The sequence below is a fragment of the Microtus oregoni genome, unplaced genomic scaffold (assembly GCF_018167655.1).
Source record: "Microtus oregoni isolate MIOR12 unplaced genomic scaffold, Mior012 000040F_ref0000088, whole genome shotgun sequence".
Classification (NCBI taxonomy): Eukaryota; Metazoa; Chordata; class Mammalia; order Rodentia; family Cricetidae; genus Microtus; species Microtus oregoni.
In genome coordinates, this window is record NW_024543207.1 from 703,279 (window position 1) to 717,851 (window position 14,573).

General features: G+C 44.8%; 1 protein-coding gene across 4 annotated transcripts in view; it reads left to right on the forward strand.

The window, feature by feature from the left end:
* Positions 1 to 12,863, forward strand: part of Pcgf3 (polycomb group ring finger 3) — a 46,227-nt gene extending 33,364 nt beyond the window's left edge. For all 4 annotated transcript variants that reach the window (XM_041632135.1, XM_041632134.1, XM_041632137.1 and 1 more), the window contains 3 exons: positions 4,249 to 4,386; positions 8,206 to 8,286; positions 8,875 to 12,863. In XM_041632135.1, the coding sequence (XP_041488069.1) occupies positions 4,249 to 4,386; positions 8,206 to 8,286; positions 8,875 to 8,922 (267 nt within the window). In that variant the 3' untranslated portion in view covers positions 8,923 to 12,863. The remainder of the gene's footprint in view (positions 1 to 4,248; positions 4,387 to 8,205; positions 8,287 to 8,874) is intronic.
* Positions 12,864 to 14,573: the final 1,710 nt, after the last annotated feature.

The window sequence follows — 14,573 nt, forward strand, 5'->3', positions numbered from 1 at the left end:
AAACGACCCCAAAAGGAGTGCCACTCTTAGTAGGCATTTCTTGTTGGAGGAAGTGTGTCACGGTGGGTGCAGACTTTGAGGTCTCACATGCTCAAGCCATGTCCAGTGAGACAGACTACTTCTGCTGCCTGTGAGTTAAGATGTAGAACTCTCAGCTCCTTCTCTAGCACCATGCTGCCTGCATGCTGCCTTGCTTTCTGTCTCGATGGTAGTGGACTAAACCTCTCAACTGTAACCGAGCCACCACAATTAAATGTTTTTCTTTAGAAGACTTGCCTTGGTCACGGTGTCTCTTCACGGGAATAGAAAACCTAAGACACCTCCCAGCCCCTCCCCCCCTCTTTCCTCTCCCCCAGATCCACTCCTCCTCTGTTTCTCTTCAGAAAACAGCGGGCCTCCCAGGGATATCAACCAAACATGGCATCATCTCAAGTTACAATAAGTTAGGCCCATTCTCTCATATTGTGAGATATGATCATATGAGGTATGTGAGGCTGGATCCCCAGGAGGAGGAAAAGGGTCCCAAAGCAGGCAAGAGTCAGAGACATCCCTGCTTCCCTGTTAGGAGCCCCACACCAAGCTACACAGCCATAACAACCATATGACCCATACAGGCTCCCTGATCGTTGGCTCAGTCTCTGAGCCCTTATGAGCCCCGTTTAGTTGATTCTGTGGGCCGTGTTTTGCTTTGTTTTGTTTTGTGGTGTCCTTGATGCTCATATGATTCCCCTTCACTTCTTTCACAGGGCTCCTTGAGCTCCATCTGATGTTTGTCTGTGGGTCTCTGCATCTGCTCTAATCAGATGGTGCATATAAATTTATAAACGTGGGGCTGGAGAGATGGCTCAGTGGTTAAGAGCTCTGCTTGTTCTTCCGAAGGTCCTAAGTTCAATTCCCAGCAACTACGGGGTGGCTCACAGCCATCTGTAGTGAGATCTGGTGCCCTCTTCTGGCCTGCAGGCATACATGCAGACAGAATACTGAGAATACTGCATAATAAATAAATAAATAAATAAATAAATAAATGTATGTTAACATCCCTTAGGGAATGTTTTCTTAGGGACATTGTTTCTCTTAAAGTCTGCCTTTATTAATCTAAGATAGATTTCTTTTGGTTAATAATCTGGTATTTCAGTTTATTAAATATCTTCCTCTAATATCTAATACTGACTTAGATTTTATTTAATCAAACCAGAATTTTTCTCTTTTTTTTTTTTTTTTTTTTTTTTTTTTGGTTTTTCGAGACAGGGTTTTTCTGTGGTTTTGGAGCCTGTCCTGGAACTAGCTCTTGTAGACCAGGCTGGTCTCGAACTCACAGAGATCCGCCTGCCTCTGCCTCCCAAGTGCTGGGATTAAAGGCGTGCGCCACCACCGCCCGGCTTCTCTTTTTTTAAAAAGATTAATTATGTGTGTGTGTGTGTGTGTGTGTGTGTGTGTTGCTTAATATGGATGTTCATGCGCCCTGCTTGTGCTTGGTGCCTGGAGAGTCCTTGGAACAGGTTACAAGACAGTTATAAACTGTCGTGTAAGTGAGGAGCCAAACCTGAGTCTTCTGCAAAAGCAGCAAATGCTCTTAATCACTGAGCCATCTCTCCAGTCCCTAGAAAATTTAGATGACAAGTTAGTCAAATTTCCCTTGGCCACTGATACATCTGAGCTGATTTCTGCTTTAACTTACCATAGTTATTTATTTTTCTTGTTTCTTCCCTTTTTGGCACTAGGTAGGGTTGATGGCAGAGAATTATGTTTTCTTTAATCTTTTTTTCATGTCTATGTTTTTGTAAGTTAACAGTTCTGTCTTAAAAGCCGGGTGGTGGTGGTGCATGCCTTTAATCTCAGCAGTCGGGAGATGGAGCAGGGGGATTTCTGTGAGTTCGAGGCCAGCCTGGTTTACAAAGGCTAGCTCCAGACAGACCCCAAAGCTACAGAGAAACCCTTGGGGGGGGGGGAGTTCTGTCTTGCTTTACTGGCTACAAATTGCTTAAATGATTATGTACATTTTTAAAAGCCATGGCTGGTATAAGTCAGCACCTTGGCCCTAAGATTCCTCTTGGTCTTCTTCCCATATGTCTTCCTGAACCAGTCTTTTCCATAGTTGTTTGAAAGGAGCTCCTTTTCATTCTTGCTCTATAGTGTGATTTAATAATAATCTTTTCTGATCACTTGACTAGTGCCAACTTCCTCTCATTTTGGTTTAGTTTGTTTTGTCGTTGTTGTTGTTTTTGTCGTTGTTTTGTTTTTTTGATGGCTTCATATAGAGTGTGCTGGCGGGGGGGGGCGTCTTCATATAGAGCATGCTGGTGGGGTGGGCTTCATATAGAGGGTGCTGGCGGTGGGAGGCAGAGCTTCATATAGAGCGTGCTGGTGGTGGTGGGGTCTTCATATAGAGCGTGCTGGCTGGCCTGAGGGGGGGACTTCATGTAGACCATGCTGGCGAGGGTGGGGTGGGGTGGAGACCGTCCTTCACAAGGAGCGTGCTGGCCTGGGGGAGGGGGGGGACTTGACCTTAAACTCCTGATCCACCTACCTCTTCCCCAAGTACTGGGATGAGCAGATGTGTCTTAGCAACGCTGTACCTCAGTCTGTGGCATTTATTTTTATCTTTTAATAAGGTATTTCGTGAAATTTGTTTTGCTTTTTGAAACAGGTTTCTCTTTGTAGTCCTGACTGTCCTGGAACTCACTCTGTAGACCAGGCTGGCCTTGAGCTCACAGAGATTCTCCTGCCTCTGCCTCAGGAGTGCTGGGATTAAAGGCATGCGACACAACCTCCTGGCCTTCTTTTTAATGTGTGTGTGTGTGTGTGTGTGTGTGTGTGTGTGTATGCTATACCTGTGCAGGTCCCCATGGAGACCAAAAGAAGTCATCGGGTACCTTGTAGCTCAAGTTATAGGTGGTTGTGAGCTGCCCAACATGGGTTCTGAGATTCTGAGAACTGAACCCTTGGGTCTCCCAGAAGAGCATCACATAGTTTACCCAAAGGCCATCTTTCCAGCCCCTTTGGTTTTAACTGATAATTTGCTTTCCTCGTCTGCAGGTTTATGATTTTTATCCTCCAGGGAACTTAATTTTAAATTCTGGCTTCCCTTGTCCCTCCCTTTGTGCAAGTCTGGGATTCATCCATCTGTCTTCCTTGTTAGCTTCCTTAATTCTGATACTTTAGTTCGAATTCGCCTTTAAACTTAAATTCTTACTAATAATTTCCTCAAATGATCTTTGAGAAAGTTTTTTTGTCTTGAGCACTTAAGGTATCCAGTGATTTTAGCTTCAGTGTGTTTACTATTTTTAGAAGTTACATTGTATTTTTATGCCTGTATAATGTTCTTTACTCAGTATCTTATGTTTTTAATTCTTTTTTTTTTAATATTTATTCATTATGTATACAATATTCTGTCTGTGTGTATGCCTGCAGGCCAGAAGAGGGCACCAGACCCCATTACAGATGGTTGTGAGCCACCATGTGGTTGCTGGGGATTGAACTCAGAACCTCTAGGAAGAGAGGCAATGCTCTTAACCTCTGAGCCATCTCTCCAGCCCTAATTCTTCCTTTTCTATCTTATGATCTTATAATACATATTTAAGTTTTAATTCTTTTACCTGAATTTTCAAAAGTTTGAGTGAATCATGTTGGAAGGGATTTCTCTACAGCCCCAAGATAAGGCTTTGTCTCCCTGCAACAGATCTCTTGACCTGTTAGGATCCAACAACTGATCCACTTGTACCCTTGACCTGTTAGGATCCAACAACTGATCCACTTGTACCCTTGACCTGTTAGCCAACAACTGATCCACTTGTACCCTGACCTGTTAGGATCCACTTTAGGTTTACACCCACACCTGTGCTCTGACCCTGGAAAACAGTGACACCCAGAGCACTCTCCTTAGAGTCAGGCCCAGGCTTTGCTCGTGGCTGTTCTATGTCAAGAGCACACTGGTTTCCTTCACAAACCTCGTCGGTATAGGGCTTGCCTGACAGGGGCAGCCACTTGAGAACATAAGGGACTCAGTGCCTTTGGCAAATACAGACACATAACTCTCAGGGTGACTGTAAGTTAAGAGAACTAAAGTTGACAGGCTAGAGTGTTTTTCAGCATCACAAAGACTCTAAGGAGGTTTTAAAAGGAAGTATAAAATGACAGGTAAAAATCCTCTACAGGATTTTTAAATCCTGATTTCAAAAGGCCAGGCCAGTACTCATAGGAACTGTGTGCGTCCAGGAAGAGTCTGACCTCGTATCCTTTCTCTTCCAGGTGAGCATCTGTCTAGAATGCAACAGCAGCAAACTGCGGGGCCTGAAGCGGAAGTGGATCCGATGCTCAGCCCAAGCAACAGTGCTGCACCTGAAGAAATTCATCGCCAAGAAACTCAATCTCTCCTCCTTCAATGAGGTAGCCATCAGCCAGAGAGCTGGGATGGGTCCTTCTCGCCTGTCTTGTTTGCTAAAATAACAGCCAAAGACATATATATCCCTTCTTTTTAAGAGCCTTATTTGGAGATTTTTTTTTAAGAACGTTTTAATTAGGTTTTGTGTGTGTGTGTGTGTGTGTGTGTGTGTGTGTGTGTGTACATGTGCAGTGGCACTTGCACGGAGATCAGAGGACAGCTTACAAAAGTCAGTTCTCTCACTCCACTGTGGAGATCCTGGGGATTAAACTCAAAGGTTGTCAGGCTTGGCAACAAAGTGTCATTACCCACTGAGCCATTTTGCTGGCCCCATATATAAATCAGTTTTTGTTTGTTTGTTTAATTTATTTATTTTATTCTATTTATTTATTTTTGGTTTTTTGAGACAGGGTTTCTCTGTGTAACTCGCTTTGTAGATCAGGCTGACCTAAGACTCAGAGAGATCTGCCTGCCTCTGGGCCCCCTCCCTCCCCAGTGCCGGAATTAAAAGCATGTGCCACCACTGCCCAGCAAAAACTAGTTTTTCATAAAAGATAGGTTTGTTTATTTATTTATTTAATGTTTCCCCTGCATGCATATGTACAGTGTGCATGCCGGTGCACACAGAGGTCAAAAGAGGGCATCAGCTCCCCTGGAGCTGGAGTTACAGACATTTGTTGGCCACCATGTGGGCAGAGCGCTCTTAATCACTGAGCTAGTCATTTTTCTAGCTCCTTCTTTGAAAAATTTAATAAAAAAATCAAATCTTAATTTGTGTTTTCTATCTCGTCAGGTAGTATGGAAAGAAATAACAGTGAAAAGCAGAGATTAGATTGTCTGAGCATAAGTTACAGTTACACATAAGAAAGAACTCTGGGTTTTGTGTCTGTGTGTGTGGGAGCAGAGGTGTCTGTGAGCTGAACCCAGAGGAGGATGTTGTGTCCTGTTCTTTCACTCTCTGCCTCTCACTGAATCTGGAGCCTGGCTGGCAGCCCCATCTCATAATCCTTCTAGCTCTGTTCTTCCGTAACAGTGGGGTTACAGAGTCATGCATAATCATGCCCAGATTTTTTTGTTGGTTTGTTTTTGTTTTGTTCTGTTTTTTGAGACAGGGTTTCTCTGCAGCAGTTCTGATGTCCTAGAACTCTCTGTAGACCAGGCTGACTTTGAGCTCACAGAGATCCGCCTACTTCTGCCTCCCAAGTGCTGGGATTAAAGGCATGTACCAACACTGCCTGGCTCATGCCCAGATTTTTAATGTTGGTGCTAGGATCTGGACTCAGAGCCTTAACTACTGAGCCATCTCTGTGGTCCCAGAACTTTGTTTTTTAATTTAATGAATGAGTGGGTGGTAGGTGGATATGATGTGATAACAAAGTAGATCCAGAGACCCAGAGCTTGTGGGGCTCGTGACAGTTGTGCTCAGAAACAGGCTTGAGGAGCAGTCAGGCAAGAACCCCAGGAGCTGGCCCTACTGTGTTAAGGAAGGGTCAGTGATTCAGTGTTGCCTGAGAAGAATTCTGAGGCTGTGTGGAAAAGGACTTAGAAGGCACATAGGACCCGGTCAAGACAGAAGGTCCAGCGTGTTGCCGCATGTACATGTGAGTGTGATTGAGAATAGTTTGGAGAGTCGTATATAGAGCTGTGCTAGCCACTGGACCAGTATCCCAGCAGGAGCTGTGGGTGAGACCCCACTGGAAGAAGGTCTTGACAGATGTAACATCTTAAGGATTTTGAAATGAAACATCTCAGATTATCTGCTAAGCCTAAACCCAGTGACAAGCATCCTCATTAGTATGAAGTAGAAGATTTTCGACATAGGTCAGGGGAATGGGAGATGACAGGCAGTGACTGAAATGACCTGGCCACAAGGCCCTAGAAGCCATGGGGCAAGAGGGTCTTCTTCAATCCATGTGCTGAAAACTCTGTTTCAGCCCCATGGTGCTGGGAGGCAGGGCATTTAAATCATGAGGTGTTTAAATCGTGACCTGGTACCTGGGAAATCTTTTTTTTTTTTTTTTTTGCTTTATTACAGCCTGCAGTGACAGCAAGTGCCTACATTATGAGCAGAATTCCAGCCTCTAGCACATACTAACTGTTAACCAGTTATATTAACTGCTAACTGTGTTATATTAAAAATGCTAATATTTTGTTATGTTACTATTTTAACTGTTTATCGGTTGCCCAGTCTGCTGTTTAATTATAGCCACACTGAACATTCCTGGCAGTTGTCACAGTGGTGTTTCAGAACTGTTCATCAAACCCAGGAACCCATCACGCAGCTCTGAGCCAACCATACAAGTGGTTGGGGAGAAGGTGGCAGACACAGAATGAGAACCTAACTTGACACTCACTACCAGGAGCCCACAGGAAAAAGCAAGTCTAGATTAGGTTTATTTGGGAAATAGGTAGAGGGGAGCCTTGGATCCTATGAAGGTAGAGATGTTCATCTTGACTTTAAGTGGCTTCTATACACTGTACAGAACCAGGGACATCAGGCAGTTCAAGGGGAGACTGCCTGTCATGTGCAGGGATATTTCTCCATGAAGACCGCTGTCAGCTCCTGAGTATCCCAGGTGGATGTGACACTGTTCTCAGAGCCCTGCAGTCCCCAATGCTGTGTGAAGTATAGGGAGCACTGTCCTAGACATTGGATGAGGAGGGGAGTCATAGGAACTGGATGAGGGCATCATGCCTTGCTGGGACAGTGGTTTATATGCACCTTGTGAAATGTACATACCACTTAGTAAAGATGACAGCAGTCAGGTGAGCTCTCATGGACGCGAAGCCTGGTTTTCCACTCATCACTGTTTACAAGAAACATACTCCTTATGGCCTGTGAGAATAGCCTTTCTCCCCTGCCTAGGGAGATAACAATACCATCTGGGTCATCGTTTCACACATGTAGGGAAATAAAAATTAAAAAGCAGACAGTGAGACGTCACCAAGCCCCTCCTCAGGCACCATCTGCAGATATGTAAGGGCCTGGAGCAGTGGGGGCCGGTGCTGTCAGGTACACCTCCTCGCAGACTGAAGGACAAGGTACATAACCCATGCCATAGTAATTTAGTCTAATGGGAACATGTATATAAGATGAGGCAAGGGAGCCTGAAGCTGCTCTAAGTAGTAAAGTCTATTAAATAAGTAAGAAAGAGTCCAAGCCATGGTGAAAACTGTGTGTGAAGAAGGCCCTGTGTGTTCTGTGTGCATAAGGTCCTATGTACTCCGTATGGACCAGGCCCTGTGTTCTGCATGTTAAGAGGAATTGTCGTGTAACTTCCCACCTTGCTGTCTGGGTAACCTGGAGTCCCTGCTGTAGCTTACTGAACCATTGCTGGTGACTGGGCCCTTCAAGGGTCATTGGGTGAACACAGGAATTTACATTTCACTACCAGTTAGGGGGAGGACAATGAATTGAGGTGCAATACGTGGGATCCAGCAGTGGGTCCACCTGTGACGCTTCCAGGACTTCATTAGAGAAGCCCAGAACTGGGGTAGGGACAAGCCAGGATCATTGATGCTCAGAGCAATCAGGCTAAGCCTCTTGGGACCACTGCAACACAGCCGTGGAGTACACCACTATATCTTTGACCCCTGAAGAAGTTTTGGTCTTAACAGAAATGTTCCTTTTCTGTTATAACTCGTGTTTGCTTCTATATTGGATGATGCAGGTAAGTGAGTAAGCAGACAAGCCACCTTCCCACATGGCTGGGGAGGGGCTTGTTTAGGAACACGTGAGAGTTTTGTTCATATTATCACTGTTGGCCTCACTCATTCAAAGGTAGGTTGAATATGTGCCTAACCGAAGCCCCTTCTCCCACCAGCTGGACATTTTATGCAACGAGGAGATCCTGGGCAAGGACCACACTCTCAAGTTCGTGGTTGTTACGCGGTGGAGATTCAAGGTGAGACCGGGTGGTTCTTCCGATGCCTGGTTTGAGACATACTCTTGGTCCTTACTTGCTGTGCGTGTCTTCTATTGCAGACACTCTGTGAGCAGCTGTCTTTCTGGAACCATCTACCCAGCCAGGGTGTTTGCTCACCACCCCACTCAGTCCCCTGAGTCCCCAGTGGAGCAAACTCTCAAACTCTTGGGTACCTTTCTGAATCAGGAACTGGTATTATGGTCCCTGCCTAGGACTGGAATGCAGCTCTTCCACCTCTAGTCATGGTACTGCCCAGGAAGAAGGGGATGCAGACAACTGGGCCAGCCAAAGACCAGGAGGACCAGTAGCTGACCAGGGCAAGGGTTGGGAAGTATAAGAAACTGCACAGGAAAGACCAGAGCTAGTGTGGTAGGCAGGAGGAATAAGCTGAAGTTCTGGCTGCACAGGCCCTGCCGTGAGCCCCAAACACCACCCAGGTTACCACTGGGTCACCTGAGGCCAATGACAATTACTCCTTGTCCCCAGAACTGGACTCAGCTGTGGCGTTGCTTGTGCAGTGTGTGGGCCCCTCCTACTTCCCTCAGCCACCTTTCTTTTGTCTTACAGAAGGCGCCCCTCCTGCTACACTACAGACCCAAGATGGACTTGCTGTAAGCCCAGCCAGACTCAGCCCACACCCAGTGCTCTACACGGCAAAATGTGCCGTGGAATGTTGCCTCTGGGTGCCATGTGGACCAGATTTCTGAATAGAGAATATTTATAACTTTTGTATGAGAGAATCCACTCCCAACAAGACACTACCAGCACGTGTTTACAGAGGATGAAAACACTTCACAGTTCGCTCCTCTCTGCTTCAGGTCCACAGGCCAGAGAACAAGTGAATCCGTGACCACACGCAGCGCCTCTGCTTGCTTTCCAGGGCTTGAGAATCTGAATTCCTTTTGGCTTAATTTGTGGATTAGGTTTCATTATTAATAAGCCTCAGAAACACTTGGGCTTTCATTAAGTCCTTCCTAAGTTATTGAAAGTCTTTTCATGGTATATATTTATGTTGCCTTTAGCTTCCTGAAGACTGAAGAGATATATAAAAATTTAATTTAAAGTATACCCAAAGAGGCTTGCAGTAATACTATTATTTAGCCATGCTATTTAATTTCCCACCTTCTAGAGTACAGCAGAGGTCCATTCCCAAATTAGAGTCTTGTACTGTGTATCCTGGCTGGGCAAGGGGAGACCCTGCCTCAGTCCCCAGCGTCTTGTGGCTGCAGTTTCGTCCCCTCCGTAAGGCAAGTCAGGGGTGAAATGGCTGGTGCAGCGCTGGCTTGCTGAAGTCATCCCGAAAGTTCCTGCCTTTAGCTTTCTGTTTTCCTTCCACTGGCAAGATGTGGTGGTGGCTGTTTGTCTTTCCAAACAGCACAAGCCCTCCTGTGGGGAGACCTTGTAAAGGCACTTGGGAGGTGAGGCTGTCTTTCCAAACAGCACAAGCCCTCCTGTGGGGAGACCTTGTAAAGGCACTTGGGAGGTGACCTCTAACCTCCGTGTTCCTGGCTTGCCTTTCTGCTCACGGGGTTAACATCTTTTTTTTTTTTTTTTTTTTTTTTTTTTTTTCCCCTTTTTCATGAAAAGTAACTGAGCAACCTGCTCAGCAGACATTTTTCAGGATACTGTTTGTGAACTTCCCACTTCACGTGTAATTTATTTGGTTTGGTTTGGTTAGAGATAAATGCCAGCATATCCAACTTTGTTCTCTCTTAAGGGGTATGAAGGCAAGAGCAAGGAGAAGGGATAATGGCCTGGGGTTCCCAGGGACCTCTCTCAGTCACTTCCTGCCCTCCCAGGCCCCGTGGGAATCGTAGAACCCTGTAATCCCAGGGTTAGCTCTGCTCTTGGTGGGCAGAGGAGGATCTTAGTGTGTCCTTGGGGCCAGGCTTTCTGTGTCTTCACCTTAGCAACTGGAATTTTTCTTGCATTGCTTTGACGGTTGGGATTGGGTTTATCAGTGCCCACTCTTCTACTTCCTCTTTCACTCACACAGCGTCAGAAGCAGCGACTCGTGAGCCCTAATGTCCCTAAGGATAGAACATCCAAATTAACGGAATCCTTAATGTATGACCTTGTAAAACAAAAGCAAGCTCTTTGTTTGGAATTGATCAAAATTCACCTCTCTATTTGAGACCAGGACTGTTTGGATTGTCAGTTTCCTGAGTTTGCTGTTCATCCAAATCATTTCTAGAGTTACTACACAAGGGTTCATGCGTAAATATTACCTGTCTACCTCAGAACACAAGTGCTGCTGAAGCATCCGCAAGACCGTGTTCTCACCATGCAGTTACATTAGAATCTAGGTATTTCCCATGTGGTGAAACTAAAGAAGACTTAGACAGTTAGAGGCCTCCAAATTAAAGTTAATTTACAGTTCAGATCAAACTTAGTATGGCTGTATAATCTCATGATCTATATTTGTAACTTTGTAGCTACTTTTAGAATCACTGACTTTGCTATGGTGCTAAGTTGATAGCTCTAAGTATTCAGCGAGGCGGACATCGCAACTGATGTCCTAGCTGGGCGCCGCCGCCCCAACAGCCCTGCTTTTGTCACCACGTTAACCTGATCAACCTCAGCAGCAAAAATACCTATTTTTCTAAGATTCCATCATGCGCCTGTCTGCTCTGCAGGCAGCTTTCCGATGCCCTTCCGCCCTCTGGTCTGACCTGTAGCCTTACCTCGCTCCTAGATGAAGCAGAGTGAGCTTGCGTCAGATGGAAGCTCTGGGCGCCTCGTTTCACTCCTGCCAAGCTCCATGTGACATCCAAGGCCGAATTTTATTTTTCCAGCATGAACACGAGGATCAGTTAGTGATTGGTCCTGTCCAGCTTTCTCAGCAGGCGGAGCTCCTGTGAAGTTGTTTTCATAGCTGCCGATGCTAAAAACCCGATGCATCCAACCGGCAGCCCCGGGACCAGCCTCCCAGCACGTGGTCTCGCTCAGTACCATTTTCACGAAAATAGAAATCTCAGATAGAATATATAATATTGAATTTAAGATTTGGGGGGTTAAAAAAAGAAAACTTAACTTTATAAAATTATTTATTCTATTTTAAGCCTTCTATCATATTTTCCCATCCAGTTGTTTGGTTTCTGTGGTCCAGCTTTATTTACAGGCATATAAGATAAAATTGTGAGATGTTTTGCAAGCTTCTTTTACTTTTTGTAGCCTTTGGTTTGTATGTTTTTATAGGGATGAAGAGCATTTTTATGCTTTTGTGCAATAGGTTCCAACATGCATTTATTAGAGTGTGTTTAAATTGTGATCTAGCATCGATTCTACTAAATTGAAAGGGAATATAGGTGGAATTTCGATATCTGTGCATTCAGCTATTTGGTTTTGCCTTTTTCACTGTTATTATAAGAATGCTGTTAGAGAGAGAGAGAGAGAGAGAGAGAGAGAGAGAGAGAGAGTGTGTGTGTGTGTGTGTGTGTGTGTATGTGTAGATATGTTCCATCAATATTAAAAGATAAGCAGCCAGGCAGGAAGTGATGAGGTTGGCACCATGCTAGGCTTGTGTCTCCTGTGGGCAAACCCAGTCCTTGAGCTGAGGCTGTGACTGGGCCATCCTGGGGGTTGGGATTTCATCGTCTCCCCACCTATCAACCTGGCAGTGCTGACCTTTAGGCCCCTGATGCCTGCCCTGCCATCAGAATCTTTGGAGCCTGGTGTATTTTGTTTCTGAGGGCATACAGGGTGGTGTATCACAGTGCTCTGAAGTGTATCGTTAGCTTAAATGTTCCACGAATGAGCCAACTGAGTTCTGCTTTGTATATGGATATTGAATATGCTTCTAAAACACTGAAAGTAAATTTAGTGCAGATAGCGAAATCTCAATCTCTCTCTCTCACACACACCATACACACACCACCACCACACACACAATATGTCTGTTTCCTCAGGAAATCATTTAAACCCCAACACATCACATGTGACCTTAACCTGAAAACAAAAGTTTTCTCTGCCTTGGTATTAAATACACCAAGTAAATAAACTGGGATACATAGATTAGGAAATCCACTTAATTGTACCACAGTCTGCACATCTTCATTCCTCCAGGTAGGAATTACTACCATTCAGGCTCCCATCAGAAACAGCTGTGTGGGACTGTGGTCCTCACGCCCAGTGTTCACACCTGTTGTCCCTTACTCCCACCCGAGAGCACATTTGGAGAAAGAACTGATGTGTGTACCACAGTAGCATGTGTTAGTTCCGGTTCTCAGCTTGTACCAGACATTTTCCCCAAGTGAAGGTCACATCAGGTCACAGACAGCAGCACCATGTGCGCCCACCTTGGAATGCAGCCACAGCTAACAACTGTCATGGTGTATGAAATGATGCAGATTCATATTTTTGACTGTTTAATTTGAAAGTTTACATTTTTATGATTGTGTTAGTGTGTAATTTTTGTACCATCAAGTGGCTAGTTTTTGTCTGAAATCTTTTTTGGAATATTGCTTAATGTTTTGATTTCACGATAGTGAAGCTTGTATTCAGTGTTTTGCCAATTAATATTATATGCTTGTAATAAAAGCAGAAGAAAAACTTAACTAAAATCTCCTGGACTGGAAATGTTTCACCTGAAGTACTTATGCGTGTGCACAGCAGATAATGCGTTACGGAGTATGATCAGCCTTCTCCATCTGTAGGCTCAGTCATCCAGGGATGAAATAGTCATAAAAATACACAAAATTTTTTTCCTTTTTTTCTTATTCCCTAACTGATTTGAGTTGGTTTTGACTTGTGGGGTTTTTGAGACAGAGTCTCTCTGTGTAGTCCATGCTGCCCTGGAATTCTCTATGTAGACTGGACTCACAGAGGTCCACCTGCTTCTCTGCCTCCTGAGTGCTGGGATTAAAGGTGTGGGCCACCATGCCTGGCCACAGTGTATAATTGACACAAATCACCTAAATTGATTTCGAGAATTCAAGAGGGTGTGCTATTAAAAAAACAAAAAACAAAAAAAACATTGGCTGGGGGCTGGAGAAATGGCTCAGAGGTTAAGAGCAGAGGACCAGGGTTCGATTCCCAGCACCCACATGGCAACTCATACCTGTTTGTATCTCTAGTGCTAGGGGATCTGACACAGACACATGTACAGGCAAAACACCAATGCACACAAAATAAAAATAATTTTGTAAAAGAGAATTGAGCACCCTTAGATTCTGGTGTCCGCAGGGGATCAGACCTCATGGGTGTCCAGGGGCTTCTGTGGTGTTGAGAACTGCTGTAGATGTTCACCATTGAGACATGCCTCACCTTTGCTCAGGAGCACATGCTCACTGTATCACAGTAACACAAGAACACGAGTGTGCAGTCTGTCCATCTGTCTGTGCTCCTGGGTTCACAGCCCTTCCTCTGTTCCATATATCACTTCTAAAATGTTACTCTGTTCCATATATCACTTCTAAAATGTTACTCTGGATCCAGAACTTCATTTAGATTGACCCAGCATGTAGTCCCAGAATTCGGCAAGCATATGAAATACCGTGATTTGTCGAAGAGGAGGGGTTTGGGTCTGAAGCTGTGTATGACAACAATGATGGCTGGAAAGGGGCCTGCTGGTACCCATCAGTAGGCTGAAGAAATGATAGCTTTTTATCTTAAACAGTTTACTCCCCCACAAAAGGGAAAAAGCACTGGTCAGACTTAGTTTATAGAAGTCTTGCAAACCTGAGAAAACTAAAGTTGGAAGGCAAGAAGTTAGTGACCAAAATTAGTTTCTGTGTGCTGTATATGCGCCAGGGGAAAATGTTAAATTTAAATGTCCTCCACCATTTTCCACCTTACCCTTGAGATAAGTCTGTCACTGAATCGAGCTAGGCAGCGACCAACAAGCTCTTATGATCCTCCTGTCTTCCCCCTCCTTACTGGACTTACAGGCATGTACAATCACATCTGGATTCCTTTCTTTGTTTTGTTTTTGTTTGGCTTGGTTTATTTTTTACTTATTTTTATGTATTTGTTTGTTGAGAGGGTTTCTCTGTGTAACAGCCCTAGCTGTCCTGTAACTAGCTCTTGTAGACCAGGCTGACCTTGAACTCACAGATATTCCCCTGCCTCTGCCTCCCGAGTACTGGGATTAAAGGCGTGTGCTACCTCGGCTGGCTCACATCTGGCCTCTTATATTGGTCCTGGAGATTTGAATTTAGGTCCTCAATGCTTGCACAAGTGTGCTAGTCCACTGAGCCACCTCCTTCCTGATTTAAGTTTCTTTTTCTTGTTTTTGGCAAGTCATTACACATCTCAGAGATGTGAGG